General features: G+C 55.0%; 3 protein-coding genes across 3 annotated transcripts; all 3 read right to left on the bottom strand.

Moving 5' to 3' along the window:
* Nucleotides 1–2,997: 2,997 nt before the first annotated feature.
* On the bottom strand, nt 2,998–5,220 carry LOC105733340 (elongin-A2-like). The gene has a single exon (XM_064378975.1). It carries the CDS (start codon nt 5,218–5,220, stop codon nt 2,998–3,000), a length of 2,223 nt encoding a protein of 740 aa, XP_064235045.1.
* Nucleotides 5,221–9,470: 4,250 nt separating this feature from the next.
* ELOA2 (elongin A2) lies at nt 9,471–11,695 on the bottom strand. Its single transcript, XM_064378973.1, is given in 2 exon segments — nt 9,471–10,711; nt 10,714–11,695. Coding segments are annotated over 2 exon segments (2,223 nt in total).
* A 4,262-nt stretch (nt 11,696–15,957) lies between these two features.
* Nucleotides 15,958–18,183, bottom strand: LOC135276034 (elongin-A2-like). The gene has a single exon (XM_064378972.1). The coding sequence runs from the start codon at nt 18,181–18,183 to the stop codon at nt 15,958–15,960; it is 2,226 nt and encodes a 741-aa protein (XP_064235042.1).

Below are 18,183 nucleotides of genomic sequence, written 5' to 3'. Positions count from 1 at the left end.
GTGTTTACTCTTTTTTGGAGAGGGAGGGATGTAGAGGGAGTCATTATCTGGTAAATGTTGCATTCTGCAGTAATCAGATGGAGCAGTTATTATTTAAAGCAGCTTGATTTGAAGTTGGTTTAAGAAGCTTGACAACGGGGGCATAGGTGAGCTATGGAAGACAAAACATTGCTCCGATTGTCTCTTTGTGTTTTCAGTTGTGCTTACTTGTGTCTTTTTTTGTTTTACATTTTGGGAGAGAAGACATTTTCCTCAATACCACCTCATTGTGGTAATGTTATAGTAGGATTTTTAGGTTGATGCTGAATTCTGTTTGGGGTAGGTTTGTAGTTTGTGTGGGGTTTTTTCTTTCTTTGAGAGGGAATGTTGCTGTGGGAGCAGTGATCTGCTAAAGCTTGTCACGCTCTGCAGTCATGAATGACTTTAGTGGGGGCAGACGCCGTTTTCAATAGCGTGACAGTGGGGGTATAGGTGAGCTATGAGGGGCTTGAGCTTGCTTCCATTGTCTCTTTGTGTTTTGAGTTGTGTTTGCTTGTATCATGTTTGTTTTCCATTTTGGGAGGGGAAACCTTTTCAAGGAAGAAAGGCTGTTGCCAATGGGTTTGATTCCAAAGGACTGGAATGTCCTAGTGGGAGTGGGGAGAAGCTGCAGGGTGATCAGTGGCTACTCCACCTCCAGGAAGAGCGTGTGGCTCCTCTGCCATAAGGAGGATATCCTGCTGTCTTGTCAGTTTTGCAGGCCACCTCAGATTCTCTCTGGAATTGCTGTGAAGAAAGAGACCAGTATAGTCTCTGGCCCTTACTAGGGGAGCTTTTCTGAGTTTTCTGAGTCTCTGATTGGATCACATCCTTTTCTTTGGAATGAATGCTCTTTGTCTTCCATACTGGCAGTACTCCTGTCGCTCCCTGTCCTGGCTTCTTTCGTGTTCTTCAGCCTTGAAGGCCCCTTCCCACTTGCACTGGCATCCACTCAGGTGCCTCCTTCAGGAAGGTTCCCAGGACCTGTTCTGCTGCAACCCCAGGGCAGAGGACTTTCATCTGTTCTACTGACCTTGCTTGGTTCTGCCTTGTGGGGTAGCTGTTTGTATCTGCCTCTCTCCCCTCACTAACTGTACACCCATAAAAATGAGACATTATTCCCCTGAAAAGTACAGGGACCCTATAGTGTTTATCTTCTATACATGGAACATATTAGTGTGTGTGTGTATGTGTGTGTGTATTTACGTGTGTGTGTGTATTTACTTTGTGTGTGTGTGCACGTGTGTGTGTATGGTATCGGCCACATGGACCTGTGATTACAGCCAGCATAAGACCAACAAATGCCCTCAGTTAAAAAGTAAAGGTTTAATAAAGCTTGTAGAAGCTCATATGATCTGAACTCAAGGTTGCTAAGCTGGTCATCTCATGGTAATTAGAAACTCTGGTAGCTTTAGACTTCTTGATTCAGAACTTAAATAAAATGATTAAGTTTTTGCCATTCTTTCATAGGGATTCTGGGTGAAAAGACTGAAAATGATTCTATTTGGTGTTAGTGAAATTATTTTCATTGACTGACTGTACCAGTTATTGGAATTGTTTATAAAATCCAATAGTTTAATGTTTTAAATAAATAGTTTTCTTTGAGATATGCTCTCATTCTGTCACCAAGGCTGGAACGATGCAACCAAGGCTGGTCACTGCAACCACCTTTGCCTCCCAGGCTCAGGCAATCCTGCCACCACAGCTCTCCAATAAGCTGGGACCACAGGGCTATGCCACCATTCTGGGAAAATGTGGATATATATATATATTTTTTCTTGAGACAGAGTTTCGCACTTGTTACCCAGGCTGGAGTGCAATGGCGCAATCTTGGCTCACCGCAACCTCCGCCTCCTGGGTTCAAGCAATTCTCCTGCCTCAGCTTCCTGAGTAGCTGGGATTACAGGCACGTGCCACTATGCCCAGCTAATTTTTTGTATATTTAGTAGAGACGGGGTTTCACCATGTTGACCATGATGGTCTCAATTTCTTGACCTCGTGATCCACCCACCTCGGCCTCCCAAAGTGCTGGGATTACAGGCGTGAGCCACCGAGCCCGGCTTGTAGAGACTGGGTTTCAGCATTTTGCCTAGGCTTGTCTCCACCTCCTGGGCTCCAGCCATTTGCCTTTTTCGGCCTCCATAGAAACATTGCTCATGATTACAGGATCATGCCCAGCCTTTTATTTAAAAAAAAAAAAAAAAAGGAGGGAGCAGGGCAGGCTCAGTGCCTTATACCTCTAATCCCAGCACATTGGGAGGCGGATGCTTGTGGATCCTCTCAAGGTTGGGAGGTTGGGACCAGCTTGACCAAAATGGAAAAACTCCCTCCGTACTAAAACTACAAAATGAACCTGGTGTGATGGCAAGTACCTAAAATCCCCAATACTTGAGAAACTGAGGTAGGGCAATTGCTTGAACCCAAGAGGCTGGGGTTGCAGTAAGCTGAGATTGTGCGATTGCACTCCACCCTGGGCAACAAGACCAAAACTGCATTTTAGAAAAAACAAAACAAACAAAAAAAAAAACCCAAAAAACCCAAAGGAAAACAAACAAACAAAAAACTTTTATGTACTGAGATTTATCAGTGTTAACTAATGGCTTGTGAGTTTGTGTCTAAAAAGTAATTATCTAGTTGATGATTTAAAAACCAAAAAATAGGGAATCCTACATCTGGTACCTCGTTGATGATTTTAACTGGGGCATGATTTAGAAAGTGATCAGTTAACCACCAAAGTGGAATCGATCTGAAAGCGTTCACATCTTCTGAATTCCGAGGTGTCCTCCCAGCAGGGAGGCAGTGGCTAGGTATGGGAGGCCAAATCCCAGGGCCAGCACTGGTCCCCTGCAGAATTCAGAAGCACAACTTCGCACCAAGCCAAAGGTTCTGGCGTCCGTTGGAAGTTGCGTTCCTTCACCCGCATTGACTTGGCATTGGTCCTCCTCCCCTTAGATTCCATCTGTAAGACGAGTCTTGCGTTTATCGTCGGGAGAATCTTCTCTTGTAGTCTCGAATGGCCTTGGCCATCAGCGGGGCCACTTTCTTTGCAGCCTGTTTCCGGATTTTGGCCTCGGGCGTCGCCTGCGCATTGCCGCAGCTCAGGCAGGCGTAGGCCCGCTTCTTGGGGAGCCTGGGGAGGCTGCCGCCGCCGCCCCCGCTGGAGGGAGGGTGGCTGCTTTTCGTGGGATGCGAGTCTGGGTCCACGTTGCCATTTTCGGGGTCAGCGGCTCCTGCAGACTTCTCTTGGGTCCTCGGAGCATCATAAGGCGTCTCGGCCACCGAGTTGAAACAGATCATCTTCGTCTGTCGGCCGTTGGGCTTGTTTTCACGTGCAGCCCGGATATTGGTCGTCACTACGCGCAGCCGCTGCTCTCGGGCGTGCCGGAGCCGCAGGTACAGCTCCCGCCAAGACTCGTGCTCCTGCGGCTTTTCTCCCTTGAAGTCCTGGAGGCAGTGAATCCTCCACAATCCATCTGTCTCTCCGATGAGTGCGTGATTGTTTTTCTCTCTGCGATATAGCTGGTCAGGCGTACACCCTTCCAGGACAAGTTCAAGAACCCAAGAGGGGACACGTCCCACTTGGCCCAGGGCGTCGGGGTTTTCTCTAAGCACCCGGACGCACTGCTGGCGCAAGGTCAGCCACTGGGGCTGGCGGGCAGGCCTGGAGCCCGAGTACACCTGCATCTTGGCATTCACTCTGCGTCCAGAGGAACCAGCTTCCTCCTGGAACGTCGGTGCGGAGAGTGCCGTTTCTGTCTGTGGCTGGGCGGTCATGGACTCAAAGGCGGAGAGCAGATCGTAGTTGGCCTGCATCCAGGGCTGTGAGAGGTCCCACAGCTCTGAGAAGCCGTGGCTGAGCACGGTTTTCCGCCCGGCGGAATCAGTACCGGCCGCCTGCAGCCTCTCGGAGTGGCTTTCCTTGACAGGAGGCAATTTCGGAGGCGAAGCCCAGGACTCACCAGTGCCCTTGGAATGGCTTGCTGTCCGTTGTTGATCTCCACGTGCGGTGCTGGAAGATTTCGCGGTCTTTTTCTGTTTCTTCTGCAACTGGTCGTAGGTGAGGTATTGTTCAAATGACAGAGCAGGCTGCTCGAATTCCTCAGCCCCCTCTCCCTCCTCCACCTCAGGGAGGGAGCCCACGGGTACTGCGTCCAAATGAGCAGTCGGTGGCTTCCCCTCTTCAGTCTCTGGGATCCTGGAAAGCTGCTGTTTGACCCCGGGGGACGGGCCGTGTGTCCCCTTTCGTGGGTCCGAGCCGTCCAGTCCCGGCCTCTTCTTGCGCGAGTGTCTGTGCGTAGGCCTCTCCGGGTGGGCGTCTGGAGCCACCGCCCGGGCGGGGAGACGCTGGCCACTGCCGCCGGGGCGCCCTCCTTCCTTATGTGTCCTGGCGCTAGCAGAGGGCGGTCTGTCCCTGGCGCTTTCCCGGGAGGGTGGCCTTGGGGTTTCCCCTCTGGAGCAGGCCCCGGAGGATGTCTCCCTGATGGAAGCGGGAGACCGCCCACGGCCCTGGGCACCTACGGGGCGTTCTTCCTGGTGAGAGGATTTGTGCCCCTTGCTGTGGCCCCTCACCGCTTTGGCCTGGGGTTGGCCCTCGAAGGGTCGAGCGAGCGGAGGCCTTCCCTGAGCAGCGTCAGCGTGGCCTCTTCCGGCTTGCTGCCCGGGCTCCAGGCCCTGGGTCATCGGGAGAGTCCCGGTGCGCCCTGACGGAGGGGCCCGACGGGGGCCGGAATCAGCAGGGGCAGCTCTGGGGCGCTTTCTCTTTGCTCCGTTCTGGCGACTGGGGGAGCTTTGCTCAGGGCTCCGGAGCCCCGTAGGCGCAGGACTGTGAGATCGACTCCCGGGGGCCGTGCCGTTTTCCGGGAAGCCCCAGGCCTTTCCTTGGTCCTGAAGAGCCTGCCCGAAGCGCTTTCGGGAAGAGCTGTCCTCAAGGTCCTGTGGGTCGGACCCGGGCCTGCTGCTTGGGTCCACAAGAAGCAGCTTCTTCCACCGGGCCGCCAAGTCTCTGGCAAAGTGGCCCACGTGCTGATGCTTCCGCAGGCTCTTCACCGTCTTTCGGATTCCCGTCTCCGCCAGGACGTCTGCCGTCATGGGCAAGGCGGAGAGTTTCTGCAGATATTTCCCTAGCTTCTTCGGGTCCGTCTTAGTGGCCAGACGCACCTGCAGCTTCTGCACTGCGTGCAGCGTAGTCGAGCCTGCCGCCATCTCACCAGATCTGTGCAGGCGTCGCTGTCCCTGCGGCGGCCGGCCACAGCTCTGTCCTGGGGCAGTGGGAGGTGAAGTCCGGGGCACCGTTCCTCCCCGGTTGCCCGGTCGCTAGGCAGGCCTCGGGACGTTGAGTCACAGCCTGGAGCGAGCTCGGCCCTCGGAGCAGCGGGCCACTGGTTCTGGGGCGCTGGTGCTCGCAGACCGCAGGCCTCGGGGTGTGGGGTGTGGAGTCACGGAACTGGGAGCCGGCTCAGTCCTCGGTGCGGCGTGGGGAGTGGGGCTGGGAAAGGTGGGATAGCGGGGCGCGAGGGGGCCACCTGGTCTGGAAAGCCAGTCCGGTCCTTGCAGACAGCTGAGCAAGTCCGCTTCTGGTCCTCGGGATGTGGAACCACAGCCTGGAGCGACCTCTGCGGTGCGCTGTACAACAGGGAACGAAGCGCGGCTGCTAGAGCTCGGCCTTATATACCCAGGCCCAGGCCCACCCACGCCTCAAGCCCTGACCCCTTTGGCTCCTGGGCTGCCCCGCCCCAGTAGGAATTCATTGCCTCGGTACAATGCAGCCAATCCGGAGGGTCCACGTCAGGGGGCCTGCTGTGCCCCAGAGGTGGGATGAGCCTCAACACACCCTTCTTGAGTTCCATCATTGGCCCTCCATGTTGGCAGGTTCCACATCTGTGGATTCCATAAAACACAGACTGAAACTTGTTGGGAGGAAAACAGAAAATAACAACACAGCAAGACAGAAATCAGAGAAAGAAGAAGCAACACAGGATACCAACTCGTGACCTAGGATGGACGTTGTGCGAGGGGACTTCCCAACATTCGGAGGAAAGTGGGATTAAGAGAGAAAAATTTAGAAAAGGTAAATTTTATTCCTCAACGTCGGCTCCATGGAGTTCCAGACGCTTTTGGAAGCGATGTCTTTGCCCCGCCCTCTAGTCCATCCCTAAAGCTCGCAGGGTCCTGGGAATGTAGCTACCTCTGTGACATCTCTTTTCCCTTATGAACGGAAGAAACCTGGTTGGTGCCCTTTACAGATTTTCTAAGACTAGGAAGCAAACATAAGTCAGCAGGCGCCAAATCAGAACTGTAAAGTGGGCGCTCATGATTTCCCATGAAAACGCTTGCCAGACTGCCCTTATTTGAGGAAAGCATGAACGGGAACGTTGGTGCCGTGGAGTGGAGAAGAACGCTGTGCTGAGGAATGTTTTTCCGCTCAAGCTTTGGCCAGCTTTCTCACAGCGCTTCCCTTCCTAGGAAGGAGAGCTGATGGGATCATGGTTTGGCCTTCCAGAAAGTCAACGAGCAGAATCCCTCTAGCATCCCATCCCCCAAAACGGTCGCCATGACCTCTGCTCTTGACAGGTGCCTTGTGACTTTGACTGCAGCGCTGCCGCCTCTTGGTAGCCGTGGCTTCGTGCTCTGTCTTCAGGATCCTAGCGCAAGAGCCATGTTTCATCTCCTGTGACAAATCTTGAAAGAAATGCTTCCGGATCTTGCTCCCGCCTGTTTAAAATCTCCACAGGAAGGTTTGCTCTGGCCTGCAGCTGACGTTGCTGCAACAACGGTCCCGGCAGCCGAGTTCCACTCTCATCTTTCAGTCAGAATGAGGACGGCAGAACCATTGCAAGTGTCTACGGTGCCGGCTATTGTTTCTCCTCTCGATGGCGGTTTCGCCTCATTTTCAAACGCTCCTGTGACCTTTGTTCTCTTTCTCAGTGTGTGTGTGTGCATCTGTGGGTGTGTGTGTGTGCGCGTCTGTGTGTATATGTGTCTGTGCGTGTGTGTGTATTTCTGAAGAACGAAAATCCTAATAGCCCGAGAATCGGGGGACGAGGATTCGGGTGGTAAGCCTTTTCTGAGAATTAGCCCTCCGTGATATGTAGAAAAACCAGGTAAATTTGCTCTGTTTGCCAACATCCAGCTACCTCAGCAAGGGGATCCTAGTGCAACGTTGGCAATGCTTGTGGAGCACTCCGAATGAGGATTATTTTCCAGACAGGTCAGCAGAGGATTGAACTGTTTTTGGTCAGTGTGGTAATGTGACAGTAGGATCCTCAGGTGGGTGCTGAATTCGATTTGGGTTAGGTTCATATTTAGTGTGGGGTTTGTTATCTTATTCTTTCTTCGAGAGGGTGTGTCTCGGTGGGAGCCGTGACCCGCTAAAGCTTGTCAGGTTCTGCAGTCAGGAATGAGTTTAGTGGGGGCAGACGCCATTGTCAGCAGCGTGACTGACAGTGGGGGCATAGGTGAGCTGTGAGGGGCTCGAGCTAGCTCTTTGTGTTTTGAGTTGTGTTTGCTTGTATCCTGTTTGTTTTCCGTTTGGGGGGGGGGGAACATTTTCCACAAAGGAAGGCTGTTGCGAGCGGATTTGAGTCCAGGGGACTGGAATGTCTTGGTGGGAGCGGGAGAAGCTGCAGGGTGATCAGTGGCTACTCCACCTCCAGGAAGAACGTGTGGCTCTTCGGCCATGAGGAGGAGATTTGTCTCTCTTGTCAGTTTTGCAGGCCACCACAGACCCTCTCTTGTATTGCCATGAAGAAATGGAGAATGGCCTTGAGTGTGTTCCTTGCTGGGTGGGGCGAGGGTGGCGGGGAGTCTTCCCTGAGCTGTATACAGTTTCTGATTGCATCACATCTCTTTTCCCCGGAACCAGTGCTGCCCTGTCCTCCTCACGGAGCAGTACCCCTGTGGCTGCCCGTCCTGGCTTCCTTCGTGTTCTTCCGCCTTGAAGGCCCCTTCCCTCTTGCACTGGCATCTGCTCAGGTGCCTGGTTCCAGAAGCTTCCCAGCACCCATTCTGCTGCCCCCCCCCAGGTCACAGCACTTTGATCTCTTCTGCTGCCCTTGCTTGGTTCTGCTTTGTGGGACAGGCCTTTGTGTCTGTCTCTCAGCTTCTCTCTAACTGTAGGCGCCATGAAATCTCATCAAGTAAATGAGATTTACTCAAGGGTGTGTGTGTGGGGGGGGAGGGGGAGGTGGAGAGGTATCTGACACACGGACCTGGGATTACCCATCCGTGTGATGCCAACACATGCCCTCAGTTAGAAACTAAAGGTTCAACAAAGCTGGCAGAAGCTCATGTGATCTGAACTGAAGGATGTTAACCTGGTCATCTCATGGTAATTAGAAACTCCGATTGGCGACTTTAGACTTCTTGATTCGGAAGCTAATTAGATAAAATGATGAAGTTTCCGTCACTCTTTCATACAGGTTCTGGGTGAAAAGATTGGAAACGATTCTATTTGGTGCTTAGTGAAAGTAGTCTGACTTAACAAAGGTACCCGTTATTGCCACTGTTTCATGAAATCCCACAGTTCCTTTATTATTATTGTTGTTATTTATTTATTTATTTATTTATTTTTTAAAGATGGGGTTTCACCATGATGGCCAGGCTGGTTTTAAACTCCTGACCTCAGGTGATCCACCCACCTCGACCTCCCAAAGTGCTAGGATTACAGGTGGGAGCCACCGCGCCCAGCCCACAGTTCCATTTTTCAAAGAAACAGCAGTTTCCTCTGAGACGTGTTCTGTTTCTGTCGCCCAGGCTGGAGTGCAGTAGAATGATCAAGGGTCACTGCAACCTCCACCTCCCGGGCTCAGGCCATCCTGCCACCTCAGCCCTCCAAGAATCTGGGGCCCCAGGGTCCCTGCCACCACGCCTGGCTAATTTAGATAACCTTTTCTATAGATGGGGCTTTGCCCAGGCTCGTCTCCACCTCCTGGGCTCAAGCCATCCACCCTTCTCGGCCTCCCATGGGAGGATGGCTCACAATTATAGGTTCATGTCCAGGTTTTTCTTAAAAACAAAACAAAACAAGAACAGAAAACCATTCATGTAGTGGGATTTGTCAGTGTTAACTAATGGCTTGTGAGTTTCTGTCTAAAAAGTAGTTATCTAGTTGATGATTGAAAAACCAAAAAAATAGGGAATCCTATATCTTGTACCTCTTTGAGGATTTTAATTGGGGCATGATTTAGAAAGTGATCAGTTAACCACCAAAGTGGAATCGATCTGAAAGCGTTCACATCTTCTGAATTCCGAGGTGTCCTCCCAGCAGGGAGGCAGTGGCTAGGTATGGGAGGCCAAATCCCAGGGCCAGCACTGGTCCCCTGCAGAATTCAGAAGCACAACTTCGCACCAAGCCAAAGGTTCTGGTGTCCGTTGGAAGTTGCGTTCCTTCACCCGCATTGACTTGGCATTGGTCCTCCTCCCCTTAGATTCCATCTGTAAGACGAGTCTTGCGTTTATCGTCGGGAGAATCTTCTCTTGTAGTCTCGAATGGCCTTGGCCATCAGCGGGGCCACTTTCTTTGCAGCCTGTTTCCGGATTTTGGCCTCGGGCGTCGCCTGCGCATTGCCGCAGCTCAGGCAGGCGTAGGCCCGCTTCTTGGGGAGCCTGGGGAGGCTGCCGCCGCCGCCGCCCCCGCTGGAGGGAGGGTGGCTGCTTTTCGTGGGATGCGAGTCTGGGTCCACGTTGCCATTTTCGGGGTCAGCGGCTCCTGCAGACTTCTCTTGGGTCTTCGGAGCATCATAAGGCGTCTCGGCCACCGAGTTGAAACAGATCATCTTCGTCTGTCGGCCGTTGGGCTTGTTTTCACGTGCAGCCCGGATATTGGTCGTCACTACGCGCAGCCGCTGCTCTCGGGCGTGCCGGAGCCGCAGGTACAGCTCCCGCCAAGACTCGTGCTCCTGCGGCTTTTCTCCCTTGAAGTCCTGGAGGCAGTGAATCCTCCACAATCCATCTGTCTCTCCGATGAGTGCGTGATTGTTTTTCTCTCTGCGATATAGCTGGTCAGGCGTACACCCTTCCAGGACAATTTCAAGAACCCAAGAGGGGACGCGTCCCACTTGGCCCAGGGCGTCGGGGTTGTCTCTAAGCACCCGGACGCACTGCTGGCGCAAGGTCAGCCACTGGGGCTGGCGGGCAGGCCTGGAGCCCGAGTACACCTGCATCTTGGCATTCACTCTGCGTCCAGAGGAACCAGCTTCCTCCTGGAACGTCGGTGCGGAGAGTGCCGTTTCTGTCTGTGGCTGGGCGGTCATGGACTCAAAGGCGGAGAGCAGATCGTAGTTGGCCTGCATCCAGGGCTGTGAGAGGTCCCACAGCTCTGAGAAGCCGTGGCTGAGCACGGTTTTCCGCCCGGAGGAATGAGCACCGGCCGCCTGTAGCCTCTCGGAGTGGCTTTCCTTGACAGGAGGCAATTTCGGAGGCGAAGCCCAGGACTCACCAGTGCCCTTGGAATGGCTTGCTCTCCGTTGTTGATCTCCACGTGCGGTGCTGGAAGATTTCGCGGTCTTTTTCTGTTTCTTCTGCAACAGGTCGTAGGTGAGGTATTGTTCAAATGACAGAGCAGGCTGCTCGAATTCCTCAGCCCCCTCTCCCTCCTCCACCTCAGAGAGGGAGCCCACGGGTACTGCGTCCAAATGAGCAGTCGGTGGCTTCCCCTCTTCAGTCTCTGAGATCCTGGAAAGCTGCTGTTGACCCCGGGGGACGGGCCGTGTGTCCCCTTTCGTGGGTCCGAGCCGTCCAGTCCCGGCCTCTTCTTGCGCGAGTGTCTGTGCGTAGGCCTCTCCGGGTGGGCGTCTGGAGCCACCGCCCGGGCGGGGAGACGCTGGCCACTGCCGCCGGGGCGCCCTCCTTCCTTATGTGTCCTGGCGCTAGCAGAGGGCGGTCTGTCCCTGGCGCTTTCCCGGGAGGGTGGCCTTGGGGTTTCCCCTCTGGAGCAGGCCCCGGAGGATGTCTCCCTGATGGAAGCGGGAGACTGCCCACGGCCCTGGGCACCTACGGGGCGTTCTTCCTGGTGAGAGGATTTGTGCCCCTTGCTGTGGACCCTCACCGCTTCGGCCTGGGGTTGGCCCTCGAAGGGTCGAGCGAGCGGAGGCCTTCCCTGAGCAGCGTCAGCGTGGCCTCTTCCGGCTTGCTGCCCGGGCTCCAGGCCCTGGGTCATCGGGAGAGTCCCGGTGCGCCCTGACGGAGGGGCCCGACGGGGGCCGGAATCAGCAGGGGCAGCTCTGGGGCGCTTTCTCTTTGCTCCGTTCTGGCGACTGGGGGAGCTTTGCTCAGGGCTCCGGAGCCCCGTAGGCGCAGGACTGTGAGATCGACTCCTGGGGGCCATGCCGTTTTCTGGGAAGCCCCAGGCCTTTCCTTGGTCCTGAAGAGCCTGCCCGAAGCGCTTTCGGGAAGAGCTGTCCTCAAGGTCCTGTGGGTCGGGCCCGGGCCTGCTGCTTGGGTCCACAAGAAGCAGCTTCTTCCACCGGGCCGCCAAGTCTCTGGCAAAGTGGCCCACGTGCTGATGCTTCCGCAGGCTCTTCACCGTCTTTCGGATTCCCGTCTCCGCCAGGACGTCTGCCGTCATGGGCAAGGCGGAGAGTTTCTGCAGATATTTCCCTAGCTTCTTCGGGTCCGTCTTAGTGGCCAGACGCACCTGCAGCTTCTGCACTGCGTGCAGCGTAGTCGAGCCTGCCGCCATCTCACCAGATCTGTGCAGGCGTCGCTGTCCCTGCGGCGGCCGGCCGCAGCTCTGTCCTGGGGCAGTGGGAGGTGAAGTCCGGGGCACCGTTCCTCCCCGGTTGCCCGGTCGCTAGGCAGGCCTCGGGACGTTGAGTCACAGCCTGGAGCGAGCTCGGCCCTCGGAGCAGCGGGCCACTGGTTCTGGGGCGCTGGTGCTCGCAGACCGCAGGCCTCGGGGTGTGGGGTGTGGAGTCACGGAACTGGGAGCCGGCTCAGTCCTCGGTGCGGCGTGGGGAGTGGGGCTGGGAAAGGTGGGATAGCGGGGCGTGAGGGGGCCACCTGGTCTGGAAAGCCAGTCCGGTCCTTGCAGACAGCTGAGCAAGTCCGCTTCTGGTCCTCGGGATGTGGAACCACAGCCTGGAGCGACCTCTGCGGTGCGCCGTCCAACAGGGAATGAAGCGCGGCTGCTAGAGCTCGGCCTTATATACCCAGGCCCAGGCCCACCCACGCCTCAAGCCCTGACCCCTTTGGCTCCTGGGCTGCCCCGCCCCAGTAGGAATTCATTGCCTCGGTACAATGCAGCCAATCCGGAGGGTCCACGTCAGGGGGCCTGCTGTGCCCCAGAGGTGGGATGAGCCTCAACACACCCTTCTTGAGTTCCATCATTGGCCCTCCATGTTGGCAGGTTCCACATCTGTGGATTCCATAAAACACAGACTGAAACTTGTTGGGAGGAAAACAGAAAATAACAACACAGTAAGACAGAAATCAGAGAAAGAAGAAGCAACACAGGATACCAACTCGTGACCTAGGATGGACGTTGTGCGAGGGGACTTCCCAACATTCGGAGGAAAGTGGGATTAAAAGAGAAAAATTTAGAAAAGGTAAATTTTATTCCTCAACGTCGGCTCCATGGAATTCCAGACGCTTTTGGAAGCGATGTCTTTGCCCCGCCCTCTAGTCCATCCCTAAAGCTCGCAGGGTCCTGGGAATGTAGCTACCTCTGTGACATCTCTTTTCCCTTATGAACGGAAGAAACCTGGTTGGTGCCCTTTACAGATTTTCTAAGACTAGGAAGCAAACATAAGTCAGCAGGCGCCAAATCAGAACTGTAAAGTGGGCGCTCATGATTTCCCATGAAAACGCTTGCCAGACTGCCCTTATTTGAGGAAAGCATGAACGGGAACGTTGGTGCCGTGGAGTGGAGAAGAACGCTGTGCTGAGGAATGTTTTTCCGCTCAAGCTTTGGCCAGCTTTCTCACAGCGCTTCCGTTACTAGGAAGGAGAGCTGATGGGATCATGGTTTGGCCTTCCAGAAAGTCAGCGAGCAGAATCCCTCTAGCATCCCATCCCCCAAAACGGTCGCCATGACCTCTGCTCTTGACAGGTGCCTTGTGGCTTTGACTGCAGCGCTGCCGCCTCTTGGTAGCCGTGGCTTCGTGCTCTGTCTTCAGGATCCTAGCGCAAGAGCCATGTTTCATCTCCTGTGACAAATCTTGAAAGAAATGCTTCCGGATCTTGCTCCCGCCTGTTTAAAATCTCCACGGGCAGGTTTGCTCTGGCCTGCAGCTGACGTTGCTGCAACAACGGTCCCGGCAGCCGAGTTCCACTCTCATCTTTCAGTCAGAATGAGGACGGCAGAACCATTGCAAGTGTCTACGGTGCCGGCTATTGTTTCTCCTCTCGATGGCGGTTTCGCCTCATTTTCAAACGCTCCTGTGACCTTTGTTCTCTTTCTCAGTGTGTGTGTGTGCGTCTGTGTGTGTGTGTGTGTGTGTGCGTCTGTGTGTATATGTGTCTGTGCGTGTGTGTGTATTTCTGAAGAACGAATAATCCTAATAGCCCGAGAATCGGGGGACGAGGATTCGGGTGGTAAGCCTTTTCTGAGAATTAGCCCTCCGTGATATGTAGAAAAACCAGGTAAATTTGCTCTGTTTGCCAACATCCAGCTACCTCAGCAAGGGGATCCTAGTGCAACGTTGGCAATGCTTGTGGAGCACTCCGAATGAGGATTATTTTCCAGACAGGTCAGCAGAGGATTGAACTGTTTTTGGTCAGTGTGGTAATGTGACAGTAGGATCCTCAGGTGGGTGCTGAATTCGATTTGGGTTAGGTTCATATTTAGTGTGGGGTTTGTTATCTTATTCTTTCTTCGAGAGGGTGTGTCTCGGTGGGAGCCGTGACCCGCTAAAGCTTGTCAGGTTCTGCAGTCAGGAATGAGTTTAGTGGGGGCAGACGCCATTGTCAGCAGCGTGACTGACAGTGGGGGCATAGGTGAGCTGTGAGGGGCTCGAGCTAGCTCTTTGTGTTTTGAGTTGTGTTTGCTTGTATCCTGTTTGTTTTCCGTTTGGGGGGGGGGGAACATTTTCCACAAAGGAAGGCTGTTGCGAGCGGATTTGAGTCCAGGGGACTGGAATGTCTTGGTGGGAGCGGGAGAAGCTGCAGGGTGATCAGTGGCTACTCCACCTCCAGGAAGAACGTGTGGCTCTTCGGCCATGAGGAGGAGATTTGTCTCTCTTGTCAGTTTTGCAGGCCACCACAGACCCTCTCTTGTATTGCCATGAAGAAATGGAGAATGGCCTTGAGTGTGTTCCTTGCTGGGTGGGGCGAGGGTGGCGGGGAGTCTTCCCTGAGCTGTATACAGTTTCTGATTGCATCACATCTCTTTTCCCCGGAACCAGTGCTGCCCTGTCCTCCTCACGGAGCAGTACCCCTGTGGCTGCCCGTCCTGGCTTCCTTCGTGTTCTTCCGCCTTGAAGGCCCCTTCCCTCTTGCACTGGCATCTGCTCAGGTGCCTGGTTCCAGGAGCTTCCCAGCACCCATTCTGCTGCCCACCCCCCCCAGGGCACAGCACTTTGATCTCTTCTGCTGCCCTTGCTTGGTTCTGCTTTGTGGGACAGGCCTTTGTGTCTGTCTCTCAGCTTCTCTCTAACTGTAGGCGCCATGAAATCTCATCAAGTAAATGAGATTTACTCAAGGGTGTGTGTGTGGGGGGGGAGGGGGAGGTGGGGAGGTATCTGACACACGGACCTGGGATTACCCATCCGTGTGATGCCAACACATACCCTCAGTTAGAAACTAAAGGTTCAACAAAGCTGGCAGAAGCTCATGTGATCTGAACTGAAGGATGTTAACCTGGTCATCTCATGGTAATTAGAAACTCCGATTGGCGACTTTAGACTTCTTGATTCGGAAGCTAATTAGATAAAATGATGAAGTTTCCGTCACTCTTTCATACGGGTTCTGGGTGAAAAGATTGGAAACGATTCTATTTGGTGCTTAGTGAAAGTAGTCTGACTTAACAAAGGTACCCGTTATTGCCACTGTTTCATGAAATCCCACAGTTCCTTTATTATTATTGTTGTTATTTATTTATTTATTTATTTATTTATTTATTTTTTAAAGATGGGGTTTCACCATGATGGCCAGGCTGGTTTTAAACTCCTGACCTCAGGTGATCCCCCCACCTCGATCTCCCAAAGTGCTAGGATTACAGGTGTGAGCCACCGCGCCCAGCCCACAGTTCCATTTTTCAAAGAAACAGCAGTTTCCTCTGAGACGTGCTCTGTTTCTGTCGCCCAGGCTGGAGTGCAGTAGAATGATCAAGGGTCACTGCAACCTCCGCCTCCCGGGTTCAGGCCATCCTGCCACCTCAGCCCTCCAAGAAGCTGGGGCCCCAGGGTCCCTGCCACCACGCCTGGCTAATTTAGATAACCTTTTCTATAGATGGGGTTTTGCCCAGGCTCGTCTCCACCTCCTGGGCTCAAGCCATCCACCCTTCTCGGCCTCCCATGGGAGGATGGCTCACAATTATAGGTTCATGTCCAGGTTTTTCTTAAAAACAAAACAAAACAAGAACAGAAAACCATTCATGTAGTGGGATTTGTCAGTGTTAACTAATGGCTTGTGAGTTTGTGTCTAAAAAGTAGTTATCTAGTTGATGATTGAAAAACCAAAAAAATAGGGAATCCCATCTTGTACCTCTTTGAGGATTTTAATTGGGGCATGATTTAGAAAGTGATCAGTTAACCACCAAAGTGGAATTGATCTGAAAGCGTTCACATCTTCTGAATTCCGAGGTGTCCTCCCAGCAGGGAGGCAGTGGCTAGGTATGGGAGGCCAAATCCCAGGGCCAGCACTGGTCCCCTGCAGAATTCAGAAGCACAACTTCGCACCAAGCCAAAGGTTCTGGTGTCCGTTGGAAGTTGCGTTCCTTCACCCGCATTGACTTGGCATTGGTCCTCCTCCCCTTAGATTCCATCTGTAAGACGAGTCTTGCGTTTATCGTCGGGAGAATCTTCTCTTGTAGTCTCGAATGGCCTTGGCCATCAGCGGGGCCACTTTCTTTGCAGCCTGTTTCCGGATTTTGGCCTCGGGCGTCGCCTGCGCATTGCCGCAGCTCAGGCAGGCGTAGGCCCGCTTCTTGGGGAGCCTGGGGAGGCTGCCGCCGCCGCCGCCCCCGCTGGAGGGAGGGTGGCTGCTTTTCGTGGGATGCGAGTCTGGGTCCACGTTGCCATTTTCGGGGTCAGCGGCTCCTGCAGACTTCTCTTGGGTCTTCGGAGCATCATAAGGCGTCTCGGCCACCGAGTTGAAACAGATCATCTTCGTCTGTCGGCCGTTGGGCTTGTTTTCACGTGCAGCCCGGATATTGGTCGTCACTACGCGCAGCCGCTGCTCTCGGGCGTGCCGGAGCCGCAGGTACAGCTCCCGCCAAGACTCGTGCTCCTGCGGCTTTTCTCCCTTGAAGTCCTGGAGGCAGTGAATCCTCCACAATCCATCTGTCTCTCCGATGAGTGCGTGATTGTTTTTCTCTCTGCGATATAGCTGGTCAGGCGTACACCCTTCCAGAACAAGTTCAAGAACCCAAGAGGGGACGCGTCCCACTTGGCCCAGGGCGTCGGGGTTGTCTCTAAGCACCCGGACGCACTGCTGGCGCAAGGTCAGCCACTGGGGCTGGCGGGCAGGCCTGGAGCCCGAGTACACCTGCATCTTGGCATTCACTCTGCGTCCAGAGGAACCAGCTTCCTCCTGGAACGTCGGTGCGGAGAGTGCCGTTTCTGTCTGTGGCTGGGCGGTCATGGACTCAAAGGCGGAGAGCAGATCGTAGTTGGCCTGCATCCAGGGCTCTGAGAGGTCCCACAGCTCTGAGAAGCCGTGGCTGAGCACGGCTTTCCGCCCGGAGGAATGAGCACCGGCCGCCTGTAGCCTCTCGGAGTGGCTTTCCTTGACAGGAGGCAATTTCGGAGGCGAAGCCCAGGACTCACCAGTGCCCTTGGAATGGCTTGCTCTCCGTTGTTGATCTCCACGTGCGGTGCTGGAAGATTTCGCGGTCTTTTTCTGTTTCTTCTGCAACAGGTCGTAGGTGAGGTATTGTTCAAATGACAGAGCAGGCTGCTCGAATTCCTCAGCCCCCTCTCCCTCCTCCACCTCAGAGAGGGAGCCCACGGGTACTGCGTCCAAATGAGCAGTCGGTGGCTTCCCCTCTTCAGTCTCTGAGATCCTGGAAAGCTGCTGTTTGACCCCGGGGGACGGGCCGTGTGTCCCCTTTCGTGGGTCCGAGCCGTCCAGTCCCGGCCTCTTCTTGCGCGAGTGTCTGTGCGTAGGCCTCTCCGGGTGGGCGTCTGGAGCCACCGCCCGGGCGGGGAGACGCTGGCCACTGCCGCCGGGGCGCCCTCCTTCCTTATGTGTCCTGGCGCTAGCAGAGGGCGGTCTGTCCCTGGCGCTTTCCCGGGAGGGTGGCCTTGGGGTTTCCCCTCTGGAGCAGGCCCCGGAGGATGTCTCCCTGATGGAAGCGGGAGACTGCCCACGGCCCTGGGCACCTACGGGGCGTTCTTCCCGGTGAGAGGATTTGTGCCCCTTGCTGTGGACCCTCACCGCTTCGGCCTGGGGTTGGCCCTCGAAGCGTCGAGCGAGCGGAGGCCTTCCCTGAGCAGCGTCAGCGTGGCCTCTTCCGGCTTGCTGCCCGGGCTCCAGGCCCTGGGTCATCGGGAGAGTCCCGGTGCGCCCTGACGGAGGGGCCCGACGGGGGCCGGAATCAGCAGGGGCAGTTCTGGGGCGCTTTCTCTTTGCTCCGTTCTGGCGACTGGGGGAGCTTCGCTCAGGGCTCCGGAGCCCCGTAGGCGCAGGACTGTGAGATCGACTCCTGGGGGCCATGCCGTTTTCTGGGAAGCCCCAGGCCTTTCCTTGGTCCTGAAGAGCCTGCCCGAAGCGCTTTCGGGAAGAGCTGTCCTCAAGGTCCTGTGGGTCGGGCCCGGGCCTGCTGCTTGGGTCCACAAGAAGCAGCTTCTTCCACCGGGCCGCCAAGTCTCTGGCAAAGTGGCCCACGTGCTGATGCTTCCGCAGGCTCTTCACCGTCTTTCGGATTCCCGTCTCCGCCAGGACGTCTGCCGTCATGGGCAAGGCGGAGAGTTTCTGCAGATATTTCCCTAGCTTCTTCGGGTCCGTCTTAGTGGCCAGACGCACCTGCAGCTTCTGCACTGCGTGCAGCGTAGTCGAGCCTGCCGCCAT

Source organism: Aotus nancymaae, unplaced genomic scaffold (genome assembly GCF_030222135.1).
Source record: "Aotus nancymaae isolate 86718 unplaced genomic scaffold, 86718_ANA_hifiasm-v0.15.2.pri h1tg000020l, whole genome shotgun sequence".
NCBI lineage: Eukaryota > Metazoa > Chordata > Mammalia > Primates > Aotidae > Aotus > Aotus nancymaae.
Note: the sequence above shows the minus strand (reverse complement) of the source record. Positions and strands in the feature narration are given on the sequence as shown.

What these genes read in the sequence shown, in the direction of transcription:
- LOC105733340 (XM_064378975.1), bottom strand. Translation starts at nt 5,220, where the DNA reads ATGGCGGCAGGCTCGACTACGCTGCACGCAGTGCAGAAGCTGCAGGTG.
- LOC135276034 (XM_064378972.1), bottom strand. Translation starts at nt 18,183, where the DNA reads ATGGCGGCAGGCTCGACTACGCTGCACGCAGTGCAGAAGCTGCAGGTG.